The sequence below is a fragment of the Pituophis catenifer genome, unplaced genomic scaffold, assembly GCF_029215685.1.
Source record: "Pituophis catenifer annectens isolate HBS135680 unplaced genomic scaffold, rPitCat1.0.hap2 SCAF_3, whole genome shotgun sequence".
NCBI classification, from domain to species: domain Eukaryota; kingdom Metazoa; phylum Chordata; class Lepidosauria; order Squamata; family Colubridae; genus Pituophis; species Pituophis catenifer.
Window position 1 is genome coordinate 108,661,928 of NW_027256883.1, and position 19,747 is coordinate 108,681,674.

Below are 19,747 nucleotides of genomic sequence, written 5' to 3' on the forward strand. Positions count from 1 at the left end.
TTCCCGTGTCTTTCTTCCCACTTGGAACTGAACCCAGATGGACATTTCTTCCAACACTAGAAAATGGAAGACGGTAAATTCAAGTCCCTCCTTATACATGAAGCCAGCTGGATAACTTTGGGACACCCCTATGACAAAGGAAAATCACTTCTGGAAAAACCTTGTCCAAGCAATTGCCAGGAGTCAATATGTACTGACTTTAAGGTATCAAAAAAAAATGTGTGTGTGTGTGTTTGATAAGATTCATCTTCTCAAATCAAAGTGCCAGATTAGATATTAAAAACAGAAAAAAAGTGTAATTCTCCAAGAAGGGAATTCCAGTCTTCATGTCATGAATTGAGTAGGTTATTGAGGTATGTGCAATACAAGCTAAACCTCCAGGAATAATCAGGGCCGGTCAACTGGTTGTGTGGCTTTTCTCATCCTTGAAACCACCTCTCTCTCTTGAATGAAAATTCTGAATCAAGGAAGATCCCCAAATTACATTGGGGTGCAACCTATCCAGAACAAGGCATTTACCCAGTTTCCAGAGAGGTCCTTATTCCCAGCACTTCCTCTGGATAGGAGAATCAACTGCAGTTAATTGGCCTTATCCAAACCATTGTTGCCTCCAAGGTTGTTCCACAAAACACAACACAGTTTCCACCTCCCAGGTACTAAACCAGGCATATGAAAGCAGATGGTGATTTCCGTTATTTTTAGCCAGTCATGAAAAAAAGTTTCAACCAGAGAATTTTTGTGAAGATGAGTGGCCAGCTTCTCCACTAGGATCCAATGATGATTCAGTTGATGATGCCATTGAAACTGACCAGAAAGGCGCCAATTCTACGTACATCTGGAAGCCTTACTTTTGGCTCTATAGTGTCCCTAGAGGATTGTCCATGCACAAATCCACATATTCCCTGCATATGGATGTAGAGCATTGTAACTTTCTAGCCTCTTCAACCTGTCCTCAGCTTGCGACCCAAACATCCGATTCTTCGTGGTTTCACCGCAGATTTCAACTCTTTTGAGACGCGCCTTTGGGTTGGGGCTCGGGGAGTGCACCCCCCGGGGACCAGGAGCCTGCTGTTTTCGCCCTCTTTTCCCCCCACAGCAGCTCCTCCGGCGGACAGACGGGAGGACACAATAGCCGCAGAGAAGGAGAAGCGGGGGCAAGAGGGAGACTCCTCCTTCTGGCCCGCCTCGCTTTGCCTCAGCCGGGTAGCAACGCCGCACGATTCAGCCCACCTTCCCCCTCCTAGCTTCCCCCGGCGCGCCCCGTCCAGTTTGCTTTCCAACCGGGCAGAGGAGAAGCTTAGACCGCTCGTGCGCCGCCGCCGCGCCCGCCCCATGCCCGGCTCTCCCCCCAGCGGCGACCGCTAGCCGTCCATGGCGCGGCCCGGGATGCTGCTCTGCTGCTGCGCCGCGGCGCTGCTGGCGGCGTGGTGGGGCACCGCCAACGCCAGCCTGAGCTCGCCTCCGACCGGCGCCCCGCTGGAGGACGAAGCGGAGAACCAGGAGAACATTCTCTCGCAGGTAAGGCTTGCTTGGAAGGGGGAGTCGGACCCTCGAGGTGATTTCCCAGCGGCGCATCAGGAACGATGGGGAGTGGACTGCAGGAGTCCCAAAGGTGCTCTTGAAGTGCACAGATTCATCCCTCACCCTGGCTTCTCTCATGGCACCAAAAAAACAAAAACCCAAACCCACCACTAGAAATGCCTCTGAACATGTGCAAAAAGTCCTTCACAACTAATTAAAGCTGTGTACATTTGCAACTGCGGGAGGGAAATCTATCCTGGAATGGTCTTACCAATAAACTTGGATTGCATGGAGGAGGAGGTTTATGCTGTAGAGGGCAATTTGACACAGCACAGAGTGTGGCACAGTTAGGGAACCCAGTTAAGTCTTCAACATAAGTTTGATTTTATGGGATGATTTTAGAAGCAGTGAAGAACAGAGCAAGGAATCTACAGGTAGGTTTCCAAATAAAGACAGCTTTGTCACTTAAAAGAATATTTGAACTTAGTAGGACTTGCTAAAAGTTTACACCCAAAGGCTATGCCTAAAATTGTTGGCTGGGTTTATGTCTTGAATATATTGTATTAAATCAACCCTTCTTAAGTTCATTTCAGGAAAGCTGGGTCCTTGCACTCAGTAACAAGTACAAGGGTTTCCATTGTGTAGAATCAGCAAGCTTTGCATTATAGTGTTATACTCCACCTGTACAGAATTTGCTTTGTCCTCACCTGGTACCTGTTAGACCCAGGGGTGGTGATCAGTGCAGAAAAAGGACAAGCAGCTGTAGTTTTAGTGCATGGAGAAGCAAACAAATGGAAAAGGTGCATCTGCTAAAATCTCTCTCTGTGTGTTCTTTGTGAACTATGAAATACACAGAGGTAGCACACTTATGAATTTGACTACTCCAAGTATCTCGGATAAAAGTCTTTCTGAAGTAGATCTCTGGTCTCTCCATTTAGTAGACCAGGTTTGGGATTATTGCTTTGCTGCTCCTTTCTAAAAGCAACAAGTCCCTTCCCCCAACATATTACTTATTTCCTAGTCAACTAATTGAACAGAGCTGAATATATCCATATAGAATAGTGCTGTGAGAGCAATGCTATCTGTCAATTCCTCTGGTGCTTAGAGCCTGCAGCAGCTTTCACTCTGCTCCTCTTGGTTTTCCTTTGTAGCTAAAGCCAGCTAAAAGAGAAAAGTGCTGCAAATGGCAACATTTGTACAGTCTGTGGTGGCTGGGCCTCCTCCTTGTCATGAGCAAAATTAGTTGCATGCATTTATATTGAAGTAATTGTGCAATATAAATTGAAATTGTGTTAGGTTTGATGCTGAGCAAAAAGTCTTAAAACGGCCTTGGCACAATATCTGTCTGGATGGTGGAGGCCAATATCCCTTGAAAAATATCTGCATGAATTCTGTGCAATCAGAAAAACATACGTTTGACTACTTTTATTATCCAAAGTTGTATCTGATCCAGGCATATTCCCTTAAAGGAAATTCTTTGAATTGCATTTAATGTTTGTTGAAACCTTGTGTTGGCTAGGCAGGATGTGCCAGTCTGCTTCACAACTTTTGTCTTGTTCTTGAATCCAACCAGAAAAATGTCCTATTTATGTAGGACTAGCATTACACATTGGAAACTTCCTATCACATGTATCCTGATAGCTTTGGCTTTTTAAAAATCATATCTTCAACTTTTTTCTGAGGGAAACTCTTTTTAAATATACCTAAGTTGGGGTAGCCTGTCTTCCCAGCATGATTTTATGTACAGGATGCATGAAAATAAAGGAGAGATGCAAAGATCTCATGTGGAGCTCCTCTGTTCACTTCAATGAAATGTGTATAGGAGAATTTCCCAACAGATTGTTCCCATTATATTTAAATGAGATCATTCTGGAGAATGTCTGTGTTGAGCACAGCAGCCTTTTAATTTCCCCAAACCCAAGAGAAACCAAAGTTGTTTGGGTTCAAGTTGACTAGTTTGGGGTTTGGCTTTTGGATTCTTTTAGGTGGTAGAAGAAAATTACTTTCTCAGATAACCAAGGAGCAACGAACATGAAGCGTCAGCAACATTTTAAGCCAGACAGCCATTTCTTCAAGGTTTCAGAATGTCAGAGTTTCTCCCAAACATTCGGCCAAAGCAAACCCACTGAGAATTCCAGGACAAATTGACTGGCTTCCTTTCCCTCCCCTTCCCCTCCTTTCCTTGATTAGTTGCTAGGTGACTATGACAAGGTGAAGGCAGTGTCCCAAGGCTCAAACTGCCAGTGCAAGTGCGTGGTGAGACCGTTGGGCAGAGGAGCATGTCAGAGGATCAACGAAGGCTCTTTCAAAGCTGAGGATTTTTACATGGTGGAAACAATTACTTCTGGACCAGAATGCAAGTGCTCCTGTGTGGCTCCACCTTCTGCTCTCAATCCCTGCGAAGGGGACTTCAGGCTGAAGAAATTGCAGGAAGCAGACAACAAGGACTTCAAGGTATTTGCCTTTCCTGAATTTTTACTTAGTTAAAATGTATTTTTATTATTTCAGTTGATGCCACACCTTTCTACCCAAAGGGCAGTCATGAAGATTTTCCTCTCCCAAGTAATGGGAAAATTAAGGCAGGTTTTAACAGGAGTTTCATCTGGAGATTTGGTGTTTCTTTGCAGTACTTGCAGATGTACAAGGCTGAGATACCAGGGGACAGTTATCCTCAATTTATGACTACAGTTGAGCCCAACATTTCTTTTAAGTGATATGGTTAAGTGAATTGCCCCATTTTACCACCTTTCTTGCCACAGTTGTGAATCACTACAGTTATTAGGTTAATAATCTGGCTTCCCCATTGACTTTGCTTGTCAGAAGGCTGCAAAAATAATCACATGATCCTGGGACACTGCAATGATCACATACTAGTCAGTTGCCAAGTGTCTGAATTTTGATCACGTGATCATGGGGATGCTGCAACATTGTACACGTTATAAACATCATAAATCATTTTTTTCAGTCATTTTTTCAGTGCTGTTGTAATTTTAGATAGTCACTAAATGAAGTTGCAAACGGGGGATGCTTCCCCTGTTCACAGTCCAAATACTAAGTTGTGATCTGGTTTGTATGTTAAGCCATGGTTTAGAAATGTAAATTGCCATGTTATAAAAACCAAGGGTGATTCAGTTCAGAGAGCACATGTCAAGACCAAACAGACCACATAATATGCTCAATGAGGTGTGGGAGCCCCAGTATGTCTATTCATGCAATCTTAGCAGGACAGGGAATACCTGGAAGGAAGAAGCCAATGGCACTTAAGTCCATTTATGCTTATAATGTAGCTATCACTAGCCATTAAAACAACAACATAATCTGTTAAATATAATATGAGATGCACACCATCATAATGTCAAGTTAATTTTATAAACCGTGAACTGAAACAGTAAGATCAGGTTAACTAAAATGGCAGCTGCAGTATTTCATCTTGGCTTGGTTGTCCAGCAGGTGAGAAATTCATTTGCTCCTAGAACAGCTTTCTCCAACCTGTTCTTTCAGCTGTTGGACTGCAGCTTCATAATCGCAGCCAGCTCATCCCTTAGCGTCAAGGGACCAAACGTTGCAAGTGGGCTTAGCAAATACTTCTGTATGAGGCTCTTTAAACACACTCCAAAGTTTACTGCTATGAAGATTGCATCGAGCAGGAAGTGAACAGATTCTTGGCCTTCTCTGTCTGCTGGGAACAGGAAGAGCAACAGTCTTAATAAATATGTAGCTCTGAATTCTCCCACATGCACTAGGATGGAGACCTAACAGATATATGCTACATAATGGCACAGAAAGACACTCCAGTCATGAATGTTTTACCATTGTTGAATAGGCAAGGAAAAGATTCCATTATGGAACAATCTTATTTGTTACAAAAATGTGCATTATTGGGTGTTTAGCACTCAGTTTAAGTGGAAATGTGGTAGACTGCAGGGATAGATTTAACATTGATCTAGAGAAGAGGGAGGGAAAGTATTATTCCCTGGAAACTGTCCATTGACTGGTTGCCAGAATAGATATTTCCCCATCTGCTCCTTTTCTACCATTGTTGCTTGTTTTTCTCCCTTGCTTCTCAGGCCATTCTTGCCAGTGATGGCTTGAATTATGGCTTGCAGAGGGTTTTTGACATTAGACCTAAGGCTGCAGATTCAGAAATCTCTGGCTAAATCAGTGTCCTTGGCTTAAGCAGTTCAATAAGTCTAGTGCAAATTGGGAGGTATAAAATGGAATATAAATGCAAACACAGATGGGAATGTGGAGTTTGTACTCCCTCTTTCAAGTCTTCAGGCTGGTTCCTGTAAATGACCTAAAACTAAAAGTTCAAATTAGCATTAAAAGGGGGGAATCCCAGAATTTCAAACATTTTTTTGAGATCCAAACTTTAAAGTATCAGGACATCAGAAGATGTTCTTTAGCATCCAATTCTCAAGCTTTAAAGATAATGGCTACTATTTTAAACTGGATGTAATTATTTTATGCCTTGGTGAAACATTAGTTTGAGGGTCAAGATTCAAATCTATCCAAAAATAAAAGGGGGCAGATAGATCAAAACTAACTCTCAGAATCTGCTAATTGGATTGAGCTTCATTTCTTAATCCTCATTACTGGTCATAAACATTAATATTATCCCTTCCAATGCCAACCCTTGACTGAATCAGTTGAAAATGAGAAATGGAGCTGGGTATCATCAGCTTATTGATCACATTTCATATTATCAGAAAGAAAAAAATAAATGAAAAAATCAAAATCCTGAAAAGCCCTCTAGCTCAAAAATCAGTCTAGTTAGCACTTCTTTCTGGAATTAGCCATCCAACAGGAAGAAAAACTTGAGCACAGTGCCTCCAATCCACAGCCAAGAGCAGATGGTCCAGAAGGATACCATGGACAATAGCAGTAAAAGTGGCTGAGAAATCCAGCAGAATTAGCAGAGTGTTACTCCCTGTAATTTCTGCTTGCAAAAATCATCTGTCAGAGTGATCATGGCAGCTTCAATATCACAATTGAATAAGTACTGCCATTTTAAGACATGGCCCTCCAAAGGTAAACAAAAGAGAATTATTTTCAAACTGCACAAACTTATTTTTGAGGAAAGGACAAGAGAGAGGGGCACACTGCAAACAAGTAAGTAAGTAAGGGGCTTTATTCTAAAAACTGCTATAACATATTACCCCCTTTCTCAATCTGAATTCATGCTGGGGAGCAGAATTCCTGGCCAACATGGCCTGAGAATGTGCTGAATGAGAATACCTGTAGTCCAAAATACCCTGGACATGGCAGATCAAAAAGGATGGTATATTAAACTGAGATATGAATCCCAGTGTTTATGACAATTATCCTGATTTTTTCTAAAGAAAATCAGGATGATATATGTAGTTATCTTTCCCTAATTTATTTGCACCCAAAAAGTAGAATTTAAACTGGATCTCTCAGTAGAATTTACACTGGATCTCTGTTTGCAGTTCAACATTGCAACCATTCCAGTACATTGGCTCTCATAAGATCTTAAATTGAAGTGCCATCCAAAGATAAGTCAAGATTTTATGTCCTCTTTCCATAATCAAGTGTGGAGCGTTCTTATATCTGAGCTAAATTATTATTTAAATATATGTATATATAAATATTGGGCTTTGAATTATCCAAGATATATTATTAATGAATATGAATTATGTACTGATCAGTTCTGGTGAATATGCTTCTCTCTGTCTAAACATTTTATACTTCTTGGCTGCAAAAGGTTTCACCATGGGTTAAGCTCAGTTTACATTATACTTGATTTCCTCATCACAAATTTATATCACTTTTATATTTTGCACTTCTTGTGGGAAATTATCCACTGAAGGAGATCATGTACGTGGCAGTGTGTGATTGATGCAGCAGGTCTGTGATGAACGACAAGGGGTAAGGGAAGAAAATAATCTTTCTGGGAAAAAAAATCAGAATGCATTTTTAATATACCCTGCCTTTCTCAGCTGGAAATAAAATCTGATTTTAAAAAAGAATTGGCCAAGCAACATCCCAACATTCTTCTTTCTAATCTTGATGTACAAAATCACATTTATATTAGCATGTTTTTCCCAACAGCTATAAACTTGGAAATATTACAAGTCCAAGAATTGTGTTACTGGATCACATCAGTGGAACCTATTGAATTGCTATTGGCATTAGGAGGCAACAGCCCCATTTAGAGATATCTAAAGCACAGCATAAAAGCAGTGGCAGTCCCTTGAGCTGTTATTTTCCACATCTGGTACAGATTCTGAAAACGGAGGGTTCGTTTAGTGTTCTGCTTTATTTGGTTTGCAGTCCAGTTGTTGTCACCTTGGGACCGGATCCTCCAGGTGACTGCTTAAATTTACTTGGATTATCCTGTTAGGGAAAAGAAAGCCTGTTCTACAAGGCTGAGCCAAAAATGCAGGCAGCAACCAGCTTCACGTACTTGTTCTGGCAATGTTGTATTGTTTTATTTTCTGCTTACAAGTGTTTAGCTGTCCAAAACGTAACTGGAGATCATTGTTACAGTTTCTCAAGCAACGTTGTCCTTGAAGGGCATGATGAAAACTGAGCCATCAGCTCTTCCAAATGTGAGCAGCCTCAAATAAACTGTAATCCATTTAACAATTTGACCAGCTAACATCTGTTTCAACAGAGTAGCCAGGTGACATGGGACAATATTCCATTTCTGAAAGAGTCACTAGAAGAACATTATGAAAACCTACTGCAACATCCTTTCCCTATTTTACCATTCTGTTGGCAAATGATATAAATTCCCCAAACTTTGGGTGACTCTAATTATTTGTAGTTTCTTTAAGGCATAACTGTACTGTTATGCCTTTCCCTATAGCAATGATCTGTTAATGCAAAAATAATTTATTTCATACTTACTCCACCTATTTTTAAACTTTTTTCCTCATTTGTCAATTGTATATTCCTCGGAAATAGCCTCTTTAGAACTAAAAATATAAACATTTGGAAGGATGGTTTTCTCTTGATTAAAGCAATGCTAAGCTGTCCCCTGTGTATTATATGGACTGAGGCCAGTACTTGCTGGATCCCAGGTTTGAGAATAAGTCTCCCATTGATCCTAGATGTTCTTCTCCCCATTTTCCAATGGAATGAATGTCTCTTGGTAGCAAAAGAAACAGAATCATACTTTGCATCTTAGAACCTTCTTAATGGGTCACCACTGCAAAGAATCCAGGCAAGTCAAGGTTGACTCAGCGTTCCATCCTTTCTAAGGTAGGTAAAATGAGGACCCAGTTTGTGGAGGCAATAAGCTGACTTTGTATAAATATACAAAAGTATGAAGGCTATTGCTTAATGCATTGTAAGCCGCCCTGAGTCTCCGGAGAAGGGTGGCATATAAATCAAATTAAAAAAAAAAAGTCCTCCACACCAGATAGAAGAGGCAATGGCAGACTTGCGTTTTTCTTTCTCCATCTGTGCTTATGGTGGTGGGTAATCTTTGGACTTCTGATCTTGAGAGAAGTTAACTGTGTTTCAATTCATGTGCTAAGAAACCCTTGCTTACCTGCTATAGAAACTTTATTTCTAAGGCAGTTTCTAATTTCAAAACTGGTGGTCCTACCCTATCCTGGCTTCAGAGTCTATACAGTTAACGGCAAAACAGACTACTGTCCACAGAGAAAAGACTTCTCAAAAGAAAACGGGAATCACACTATACTATAGGACACTTAGAGGCATTGACCAAAAGATGGACCTCATGATTACTTGTATGAAAAGAAAGCAAACTCTGGAAGGTTTAGATCCATTCAAAGGAAGATTGGCAATAGTAGCTGCCTTTTAGGTTGCCAGTGCAGTATTTTGGCTTTTGGGAACCTGGAACAGAATTTGGAAATCTCTTCTTTAGAAAGCCAGTTATGGACACATGCTGTTAGATGCATTATAATCAGCCTCATTCAGCAACACATTCTTTCTTTCCTGTGTTTGTAGAAGTCCAGTTAGTTTTAAATACATTACTTGGAAGATTGTTTGATTTAAATGAAAAGCATCTGTCAAAAATACTGGCTCCTTACATAACACGTTTAGAACTGGAATACAACCATTGAGCCCCCCCCCTTTTTTTTTTTAACTGGTTAGTAGGTTGCATTGACAACCAAGAAAAGAAATGGAGTTTAAGAACATCGGAGTTTGGAGTGTTGAAGAGTACCAGTTTCTTCCTATTTGTTCTGGGAATTTAAAATGAATAAGTGTACCTGTTGCTTCAAATGCTAGTCTAGCTTTGCTGACCAGTTCTCCTCCTAATCCTTAGAACTATGTGAAACAAAAGGCATTTTGTTCAAGCAATTTGATTGCACTAAGCTGTTGTTGTCATAGTAGACCAGGCGATTTTAAAGCATGGTAGTTTTCCTGTCTGTCAATATATTATGCAGTTTGATTTTAGACTGTACAGACTAAGTAAAAAGCTGCAGCAGCAGTATTGTTTCTTTTGCAAGTGTTCAAAGGAATACATTTATAATGTAAGACTATTACACTGTCATGTTATGGATAATTGAGAGGGTCACAACTGTTCTATACACACCAGAAGGACAGCATGCTGGAGAATCTGTGCTGGGATAGCGGCTTGTTACATCCTGCAGTGACTTGTGAAATCAGCATGTATTATTTGAAATTATATAATTAAATTTCCACTTTGTCCAAAAACATTTCAGGGTGACAATGGAGATGCTTTGGTTTTATGGTACCACATATGGCATCGTGATTATCCTGAACTATGAATAAGGTTGTTCTTGATTTGAATCTTCCACTGATAATAGTGATTTGTCTTCCCCTGGTAATATAATAAAGCATGAAAACTGGTGGTTTGTGTGTGTGGAAGTAGTATTATTATCATTCTGTGCACAGAACATGTGTTTTGAATTCAGAATTAGGAGATAGACCAAAAAGGTTCACAGTGACTTTTCTTTCAGATTTTTTTTTAAAATCTGCCTTCCAACCTTTCCTTCTCATAAGCTCTGCGTTTCTGTTTTTTCACCTACCTTTTGCTGATCCTACCAATTTTATCCACTGCTCAAGTCCCAGGGAGAGGCCTTTCCTGGTCAAGATTCAGCAATGACTGAATCTGAAGCCTCTGTGTGCATGTGGAGCAGGTACTCTGCCATATTGCTATGAGCTTTTCCTGAACTACTTTGTGCTCCTTAAAAATACCACTTCACTTCTTCCTGCCATTATCCCTTTATCGACTGTACTTGTCCCACTGCTTCCTGCCTTTCCAGTAGTGAGCAGTCTAGGTCATTGAAAGGTGAGGTTTGTGTATTGTTAAGAATAAGGTGATGGGTCTGTAATTTCTTCACACAGCGTAATTCACACATATGCTTCTTCTGATGGTGGAATGATGACAAGGGTTTCTCTATTCTACCAGTTTGGGCAGGTATCTCCCTTCAAATTCCCAAGTTGTTTATAGAGGTTTGAATCTGGTACATTCAATCATGGCTAGAAAAAAAAAGGCAACCAAAGCAGCTGTTTCAGGTGCAATATTACATAGGCCACAACATTTAAAGCTAGCAACATTTTTTTTGTTCAGCTGTAATTTTCAAATTGCCTCCTTTAATTTTCAATGGGCCAATTCAAAAGACTCCTTAAAGAGGGTTATGCAAACATCCTTGGCGCTAGAACTCAAGCTGAGGACTCTCAGAACTAGGCCATTCAGGATGTGTTTCTGCCAAACCCAGTTCAAAGCAATTTATCATCAATGCTTCTCAGTGTCATTTAATATCTTTATTATTATTAATTTGTCTAGCTTAAAGAAGAAATTGGTGGAGGTGGCAAAGAAGAGCTTATTCTTCTTTTAATATAATGTTTTCCAGCTGTTGTGTAAAGTACATGTGCATAAAAGAGCCTCTTATTGTACTCCAAATATTGTTGGAACGCAAGAAAAGTTACTGTGCAATATTTTCTGATTTTGAAAATTTAAATTGTCATAACTGGATCATATCTGCATTGAAAAGAGAACAATCAATTATAAGTCTCAAAAATTAATGTATGAATTATGTACATACATTATGCAGATCAGAAATGTGAGATGGAAGGAGAGAGCCATGGAAATGGCCCTGAAGGGGTTATTCAGAAACCATCATAGAAACAACAAGGGCAGAATCATTTGTTGAACCCTGGCAGAGGAGTTAATACTAGGAAGGAGCTCAGACTGGCTCCTCTTTGACTCAGAAGGTTATAAATGGGAGGAAGGATAAAATACTTTACTTTTCAGATTTGCAAGATTCTATATATATCAATAATTTATAGTTCTAGTCTTCCTATGGAGTCAGTTTCTTGATCTGTCTCTCTCTCTCACATAGGGTGATCAAGTAGATCAAGTATTTATTAAAAAAAAACAAAATCACAGAAACGTACTCCTCTCTATTTTTATAAGCGTATAAAACCATGTGTGCAGAGGTGCCGTGTGGTTTGGGAAGGGTTTGCAGAGGCGCAATGCAGGTTGGAAAGTTTATGCGGGAATGTGCAAGAGATGCTGTGCAGGTTAGGGAGGGCATGTGGAGATGTTTGAAGGGTCCCACACAGGTCAGGGAAGGTACATGGGGTTGCAATGTGGGTCAAGAAGGGTGTGTGGGGATGTGCAAAAGGTGCCATGTGGGTTAGGGAAGGCATTCGGGGTTGCAATATGGTCAGGAAAGGAGTATGCGAGAGGTGCGGCACAGATCAGACAGGGTGCGCTGGGAAGCATGAGTAGCAGGCACAGTGCAAGTGAAGAAAGGCTGAGGAAGTTGCATGGGTGGAGAACACTTACCTAAGCAATTTGCGACCCTTCCCCATTGCCAATGCTCCCTGTCATCTTCCACAAGCAAAGACTTTGCTTATGGAAAATTGGCAGGGAGCTTTGGAAAGGATGATCATATGACCATGACTGACTGTAGCAGTGAAGCAGTAACAGCAGAGTGGTGCTGTGGTAGATAATGGATAGAAATATTCTATGTGAAAAGCAAGAAATGTGATTTCTATGTTATGGATCATATTACTCTTAAAGACATTGAAATAAATAATATTGTTTCTTTACTGGTGTTTAGTATACCAGTTGCTTAGATCCTCAGATCCGCTGCAGTGGGTTAGATTAAGTTATGATTACTTGTCCAGTGACTGTCATACTTAAGCTATTACATTTACTGCTTTCATCAAAACTATATGCAAAGTATGCTAATTAATGGAAAGCAAATCTAAAGTTTATAACTGTTACATCATCACAGCATTACTATCTGTTTTACAGCTTGCAGCTGTCATTGAGATGCTAGAAAATGCTTTCTATGGTTTAGACTTGCTAAAACTGCATTCTGTTACAACGAAACTTCTGGGTCGTGTGGAAAAACTGGAAGAGGTAAGAAGAATTCCATCTCCTTTGGGGATTATCTTAACCAGGGGTGAAATCCAGCAGGTTCTGACAGGTTCTGGAGAACAGGTAGCGGATTTTTTTTTTTTTTTTAAATAATCTTTATTTACATTTTGGTTAAAAAGAAAAGACAACACAACATAAAATTACACACAAAGAACAATACAACAATAAACAACCATACTTCCATATAGTACCTTAATAAACAAATATTCGGTACTGTAACTCTATATTATATTCCGGAGAAGACAGCACAGCTTATAAACCTTAATACATCAATTAGGTCTATCCGACCTCACTTATCCTACATAATATAAGTTTCTCATTAAATACCATTCCTCATCTAATGTGGGTTATAGTTTCCTCTTTTCTAACCATTTATAAAATTTTTCCCAAGCTAAACCTACTTGTGTTTGCTCTCTATCCTTTAATTTTTTAGTTAGCGTATCTGCTTCCGCACATTCTAAAAAAGTTTTTATAATAGCCTCCTCTGTTGGGATATTTTGATTTTTCCAGAGTTGAGCATACGTCAGTCTCGCCGCTGTAATGATATGTAGTGCCAAATACCATAAATCCCTTTTTATATTTTCCGGCTTAGAACCGAACAGGCATGTCTCTGGTCGCCAATCAATTTTTAACATTAAGATCTCATTAAGCCATTTTTTTATTTTCCCCCAAAATATCGCTGCTTTCGGACACGTCTACCACTGATGGTAATAGGTGCCATGTTCCCATCCGCATTTCCAACAATCCGCCGACTGCCCAGAAAACATTTTAGCTAGTCTATCGGGAGGCAGGTGCCACCTGTATATCATCTTATAAATATTTTCTTTATAGGCCGTGGATACTACTAATTTCATATTATCCCACCAAATTTCTTGCCATTTATCTAAGTGTATTGGATACCCAAAATTTTTCCCCCAGGCGATCATGGTATCTTTAACTATTTCCTCAGCTATCTCTATTTTCATGAGCAGTTTATAAGTTTTTGAAATCATGCCTTTTTCTTGGCCCATCAAGATTTTGTCTAGCTCTTGTGGGTCGCCATTAATACCTTTTCCATCTCTATCCTTTTGATATTTAGACTGAATCTGCAGGTAACTCCACCAATCCATAGCGGAAATTAGTGCTATTAGGAAATATTAGCGCTATTAGGGAAATTAGGAAATTAGGGTAGCGGAAATTTTGAGCAGTTTGGAGAACCGGCAAATACCACCTCTGGCTTGCCCCAGAGTGGGGTGGGAATGGAGATTTTGCAGTATCCTTTCCCTGCCGTGCCCACCAAGCCACACCTACCAAGCCACATCACACCCACCAAACCATGCCCACAGAACCGGTAGTATAAAAATTTGGATTTCACCACTGATCTTAACCCTCTCTTTATGGCTGATATGCAGAAATCAAACAAGTTTACAGCCCCATTCCAGAAAAAACTTCCTCTGACTTATTATCTATATTGTGGACTGAAAAAAATGATATGCTGTATGTAAATTTATGCTGAGTTGGAGAATTATGTAGGTTAACATGTTGAGAATCAAAGCTATTAGTAATAGAAACTACTGAAAGCTAAAGTCACTATATTTCATAGCCAAAATATGGAATGTGATCAAGTCAAGGTTGACCATTTAAAAGTTCTTCAGTGTGAGAATTTAAACAGGTGACATCTCTGTAAACTGCTAGGTTTTTTAAATATCAGAGTCTCTGGAAATAATTCAGGTGAAGTTTTGCTGACCGCATGGTTATTAAAAGCATATTTGACAACTCAATAAATATGAAACAACTGTTTTTTCACTAAGTAAAAACCATACTAACAGGCTTAATAACGGGAAACAATTTCAAATTTGACATTTAATTCTAATTTTACACCTTCTCATATCTTGGAGTGAGAATCTAAAAAAAAAAAGAAGTACTAGAGGTCTGCAGGGCAGTTGGATGATGACAAGACTGCATTTTAGAGAGGGCAGTTTGGGCTTATTTTTCCTCTTTGTGAGGATTTACCTTTTACAAAAAAAAGTGACCAGGTATGTATATGTTATGTGAGCTTTACTATATGTCTTCTTTCATAATGAAAATGGGTGGGAAATGATTGACTGCTACTTGTCAGTGGTGCAATCATGGATGGATAGCAGGACATAAGAAAATGCATGGTTTTTTTTCCATGCTGGCTATGCGCACACCTGCCTTTTAATTTATTTTGTCTTTAATTATAGCTTTATTTGGACCTACTATGAGAACTAGGTAGCCTTTTAATATTTGGCATCTTTTGATGATTTGAATCATCTGGTTGAATTGAATTTTGGACACATTATGCAGCAATTGGCTGCAGAAAATATATGGATATAAATTAAGATGTGAGCATAATGGAATCTCAATCCAATCTGTTATGGTGGAAATTGGCCTTGAACTTTTTTGCCAGCCTTCCCCAGTCTGGTATCCACCAGATATGTTGGACCAATTCTCACAATTCACAGTCAGAGGTAATGGTTCATTTATCTAGAGGGCACCTGATTGGCAATGCTGTAGTATTCAGGTTAGAAATACCTGTGCCCAATTTAGATGGGAGCATGTGTTTTTCCATAGATGTCTGATCTGATCACAGTGACTCATATCTTAACATACACCTGGGTTATTGTAATGTGCACTGTGCACAATTTGCTTTGAAAAGTATCTGGAAATTTACAATTGGTGCAGAATGTAGCAGCCAGATTGTTAACTGGAAATGTCTTTGAGGATCATGTTACTCCATTAATAAAATAACTCCACTGACATACATTCCATTTCTCAGTTTAATTCAAAGTGTCTATGCCCCTTAAAGCCCAAAGCCACTGGAAAATTGCTGGCTTCCATATGAGCCTGCCTAGTTATTATGATCTTCCAGGGAAGTACTTATGGCTTTTTAGCTAATTTCTGTGCTGAGTAAGTCTGAAGAATAGCTGACTGTGATATTCTCTCTCTAACTATGTTTATCTGGTCCCTGTCTGGATGGCTTGTGAGTCCTATATGAACAGAATCCTGCTTAAATCCAGCCTTGGAGCTATTATGCTGCCTTTCACTGCTTAAAAATATTTTGCCAATTTTCGTGTCAGTGATAATGGTTGATTTTTAATTTGAACTTTAATATTTTATTTTTTTTAACTGTCATATTTATATTTGCTCTTGCTGCTAGCTACAGGCAAGACTCCTGGGAAAAATGATGGCAAGAATAGGAGATGAATTAGGTAGACCCACAGTCTGACTCTGTAAAACTCAGTTCCAACTTGATGGGCAGCTTTTGTAAGCTCATAGCCTCATAAAATTGAATTGCAACCTGGAGCTTTAGCATAGGAACAACATGCTGAGTTGCAGCAACACACCCAGAATAGTGAATGGTCCATCACAGGAAGCCTTCAAAAAGGTTTGAACAGCTATTTGTCCAGAATACAATAAGATGTCCTGCCTCGGGCAGGAGGTTGGTCTAGAAGACCTCCAAGAACCCTTCCAGCCCTATGATTCTATAAACTGTTAATAGTAAACTAAATGTAAATTTTACATAGTTTTAAGTATTATTGTAAGAGTGAAATTTTTGTTCCTAAAAGTGGTGCTTACTGCAAATTGCACTTTTTGGGCTAAAAGGAGCCAGAGACAGCATGACTTCCAAAAGAAAACAGTTTTTGGAGTCCTGTCTGGGTTGGGAGCAGAATTTAAGGTGAGTCTCCTTGGGCACTGTTTTCCTCTTCAAAAGAAAAGTGGCTTGTATATGTTTATTTTTTAAAAATCACAGCAACAACATAAGGTAGATTGTTTCATAGTTTAGTTGTTACAATAAGGAAGACCAGTATTCCTGTCTTACACTGCAGCTGGAGTTGAAGATATATACTAGTGTCCCCTGAAGAGCTTGGAGTTTAAAGAACAGGCCAGATTTCAAGGAGAGAATCGCTTGTTTCTCAGGTGTCCATCCCCGTCCCCACTGTTCTCTTAAGAGTTAATTTTTCACAGTAGGATGACTGATGTGGATTATCTACATTTTTCCCCCACATCTAAAAGTAATTGTGCTGTTGCCTTCCATTAGAATTGGAACTGCAGCCTTTCAGAGAAGCCATTTCATCCTATCGACTATAAAATATCCATCTCCACGTGACAAAATAGAAAACACACACACTGTCTTTCTTGATAAAGTATTGCTGTTGTTCGTTAAAATGCCACAAGAGTCCTTGATTATTTTAAGGCCACAATCAAGTTTTTGCAGTTTGTAGTAGGAGGGATAGACATTTAGTTATATACAGTTTAATGGGGTGTGTTTGAACCTTCAGGTAATTCCACATAGTCATTGGGTTTACACCTTTTAGTAGCAAACTTGATAGGACTTTTTTTAACGTTGGGTAAATGAATGAACCCATGGCTGAATTCCACCATCCCATGTTGCCAGCCAACTGGCCAAGGGAAGGGGGCAAAAATGACAATCACCCCCCAGCCTATCCAAATGTAAGAACTTCAGTTGGCCACTAGAGATGGGCCATGGGAAATCTCAGAAGGAGTTAATTAACGTGGGAGATCCTGCCAATAGGAAATTACCACCTACCCTGCAGCTCCAGGGGAAGTGCTGCAAAGTTGTTTGTGCTGTGTTTCCTTTGTAGCAGGAGATGCGCCAATAGTTAATTAGCTTGGCTTCCTAGTCCCCAAGACATAGTGAGAACATGTGTTGAAAGATTTTAGGCAGTTATTGCATGCTGAATTTAGGAAGCAACAGCATGCAGGGATGCTTCTGTTGTCAGGAATGCTATGCCACATTCTGGGGTTGGATTGTTTGACCCATGGCAAGAATTAAATGAACTGTTGATAGATCTGGTGTCCTTTTAGAAATAGAGCTTGAGTCCTCTTGGAAATAATAGATGATTATGTGCCATTTACTGCCAGACTGGGCAGGTCTAAGCGTATATTGTATTGAATTGCTGCTGTTACAATTTGAGCAGAAGGAAGATAATATACTAGCAGGTGTTGTTGAATGGAACTGAACTGGTCCTGCTTCATTTCAGTGATACTCACCAGCTTCCCTAAATTTAATACCTTTGTGTATTTTTAAAACACTAAAGGGAAAGTGATTACATGCCTCCTTTTTCTGGCTATTGACTGAACTGGGCTCTTTCCCCTGTTTCTGGAAATTCAAGGCAACTAACCATTGAAGGCAGAAGGAAAACTCAGAAACAAGAGGATCTTTGATATTACATTGCCTCCCTGCCCAACACGAATTATAAAGTATTGAATGTATTCCAGATATAAATGATGTTTACTTTCTCATTTTGAAACATATTCTAGAAAACATCTAGAAACCTCATCAAAGACAATAAACAGAAGAGACAGAATGCAGAAGAAAGTTTTCAGGAGGTGGATATTGATAGCACAATTAATTCTTCCAACAACCATGCTGACAGCCAGAGTTCATTGCAGAGGGATGCTGCAGCAGTTTACACACTCACAGAGGTAAGGCACACACTCCAATCAGATTTCTATTCCACCCCCTCTGAACATTAGAAATATCCCTTACAAATAAAGTCAGAATTCTGTTGCCCTTGTTTTAAAATCTACAGTTCTGTGAGGAGCCCACTTAGTCCAATTACAGGCAATTTTTTAAAAGGGAGAAACTTAAGCAATGGGTAACTGGATTCTGCGCTTTTGAACCCACCCTTTGGGTTTCTGTAGGTGGATGATATCTTTGTGATTTAGATTTAGAGTTAGAGTGCGAAAGAACACAATGAATTTCTAGACCATCTAAATAATATCCCCTCTAATATTCAGTTTACTATGGAGATTGGACAATATAGCCAACTTGTATTTTTGAACGTTTTGACCAGTCAAGAAAAAGTAAGGCTTACGGTATTTCGAAAGACAATGAAAACACATTTCTATCTACATAAAAATTCTAACCATCCGTTCTGCCAAAAGACAAGCATAGTAAAAAATGTTGGTGCCTCTGCCAGACGTATCCGTGAGCTGGCAGATTATCAGATGAGTTGAGCCATCTTGCTAATGCTTACAGGATAATGGATATTCTTCCAGGGGAATCAGGCAAGCCATGTGCTCCGGCAATAAAAATAACATTGAATAAGGACAACCCACTCCCACTGGGAAATGTCTTTTTTCCTTACTCTGAGAATGTTAAAGATCAAACTGGTAAATTATTGAAAAGCATAACTTTTTAAATAACCAATTATAAACCAACAAAAAAGTCCAAAAAATTATTTCAATCACCTCAGGAAAGTAGCGGTCCATTCCCGTCATTAGTTTATTTTATCCCCTGAAATTTTTGCCAGGTTTATCTTGGATCCACAAAATGTATTAATAATACCCAATTAAAATAACATGAAAGGATTGCTGATTAGAACAGCTTAACAAATCAGGATGTGCACTGCTACATAAAGGACATAAAATCCAGTTTAAAGCCATACACAGGTATTAGTAACCACAATGCTTATATATGGTTGCATGGAGAAGCCATTGAGATTCACAAATATTCTAACAACTTTAACAAGAAGGAAGAGAGTCTAATGGTCAATCAACCAAGCCTGGATTGTGGCTTTATAGTTTACACTGTACCAATACAAACAATCTTTAATTAACCACCAACAAAGGGAATTTGCAGCAGCCTCACCCAGAGAAACACATAGCTATAGTTTGTCTCAAAATCAGGCTAATCAAGAATCAGTTTCCTTTCAGATTTCTTCACAAAAGGGAATTTGAAAAATCACCTAGTTAAAGAATCAGTCTAGAATAACCTTTCTCTGATTCCCATGAAATAATCCAAGGAGACAGTAGTTTGGACGAAAGATCAAACAGCAGAATTCTAATACCCAGCAGGTCACTTAGCTTTTGAAGATGTTGACCACAGATGCTGTCAGATTATCA

The 19,747-nt window shown here is 39.4% G+C and overlaps 1 protein-coding gene across 1 annotated transcript in view; it reads left to right on the plus strand.

Moving 5' to 3' along the window:
- Window positions 1-1,371: 1,371 nt before the first annotated feature.
- The window catches only part of OLFML2B (olfactomedin like 2B), a 35,695-nt gene continuing 17,319 nt past the window's right edge, over window positions 1,372-19,747 (plus strand). Inside the window, exons 1-4 of the mRNA XM_070939210.1 lie at window positions 1,372-1,518; window positions 3,712-3,975; window positions 12,749-12,856; window positions 18,161-18,325. Coding sequence (XP_070795311.1) covers window positions 1,372-1,518; window positions 3,712-3,975; window positions 12,749-12,856; window positions 18,161-18,325 — 684 coding nt within the window. The remainder of the gene's footprint in view (window positions 1,519-3,711; window positions 3,976-12,748; window positions 12,857-18,160; window positions 18,326-19,747) is intronic.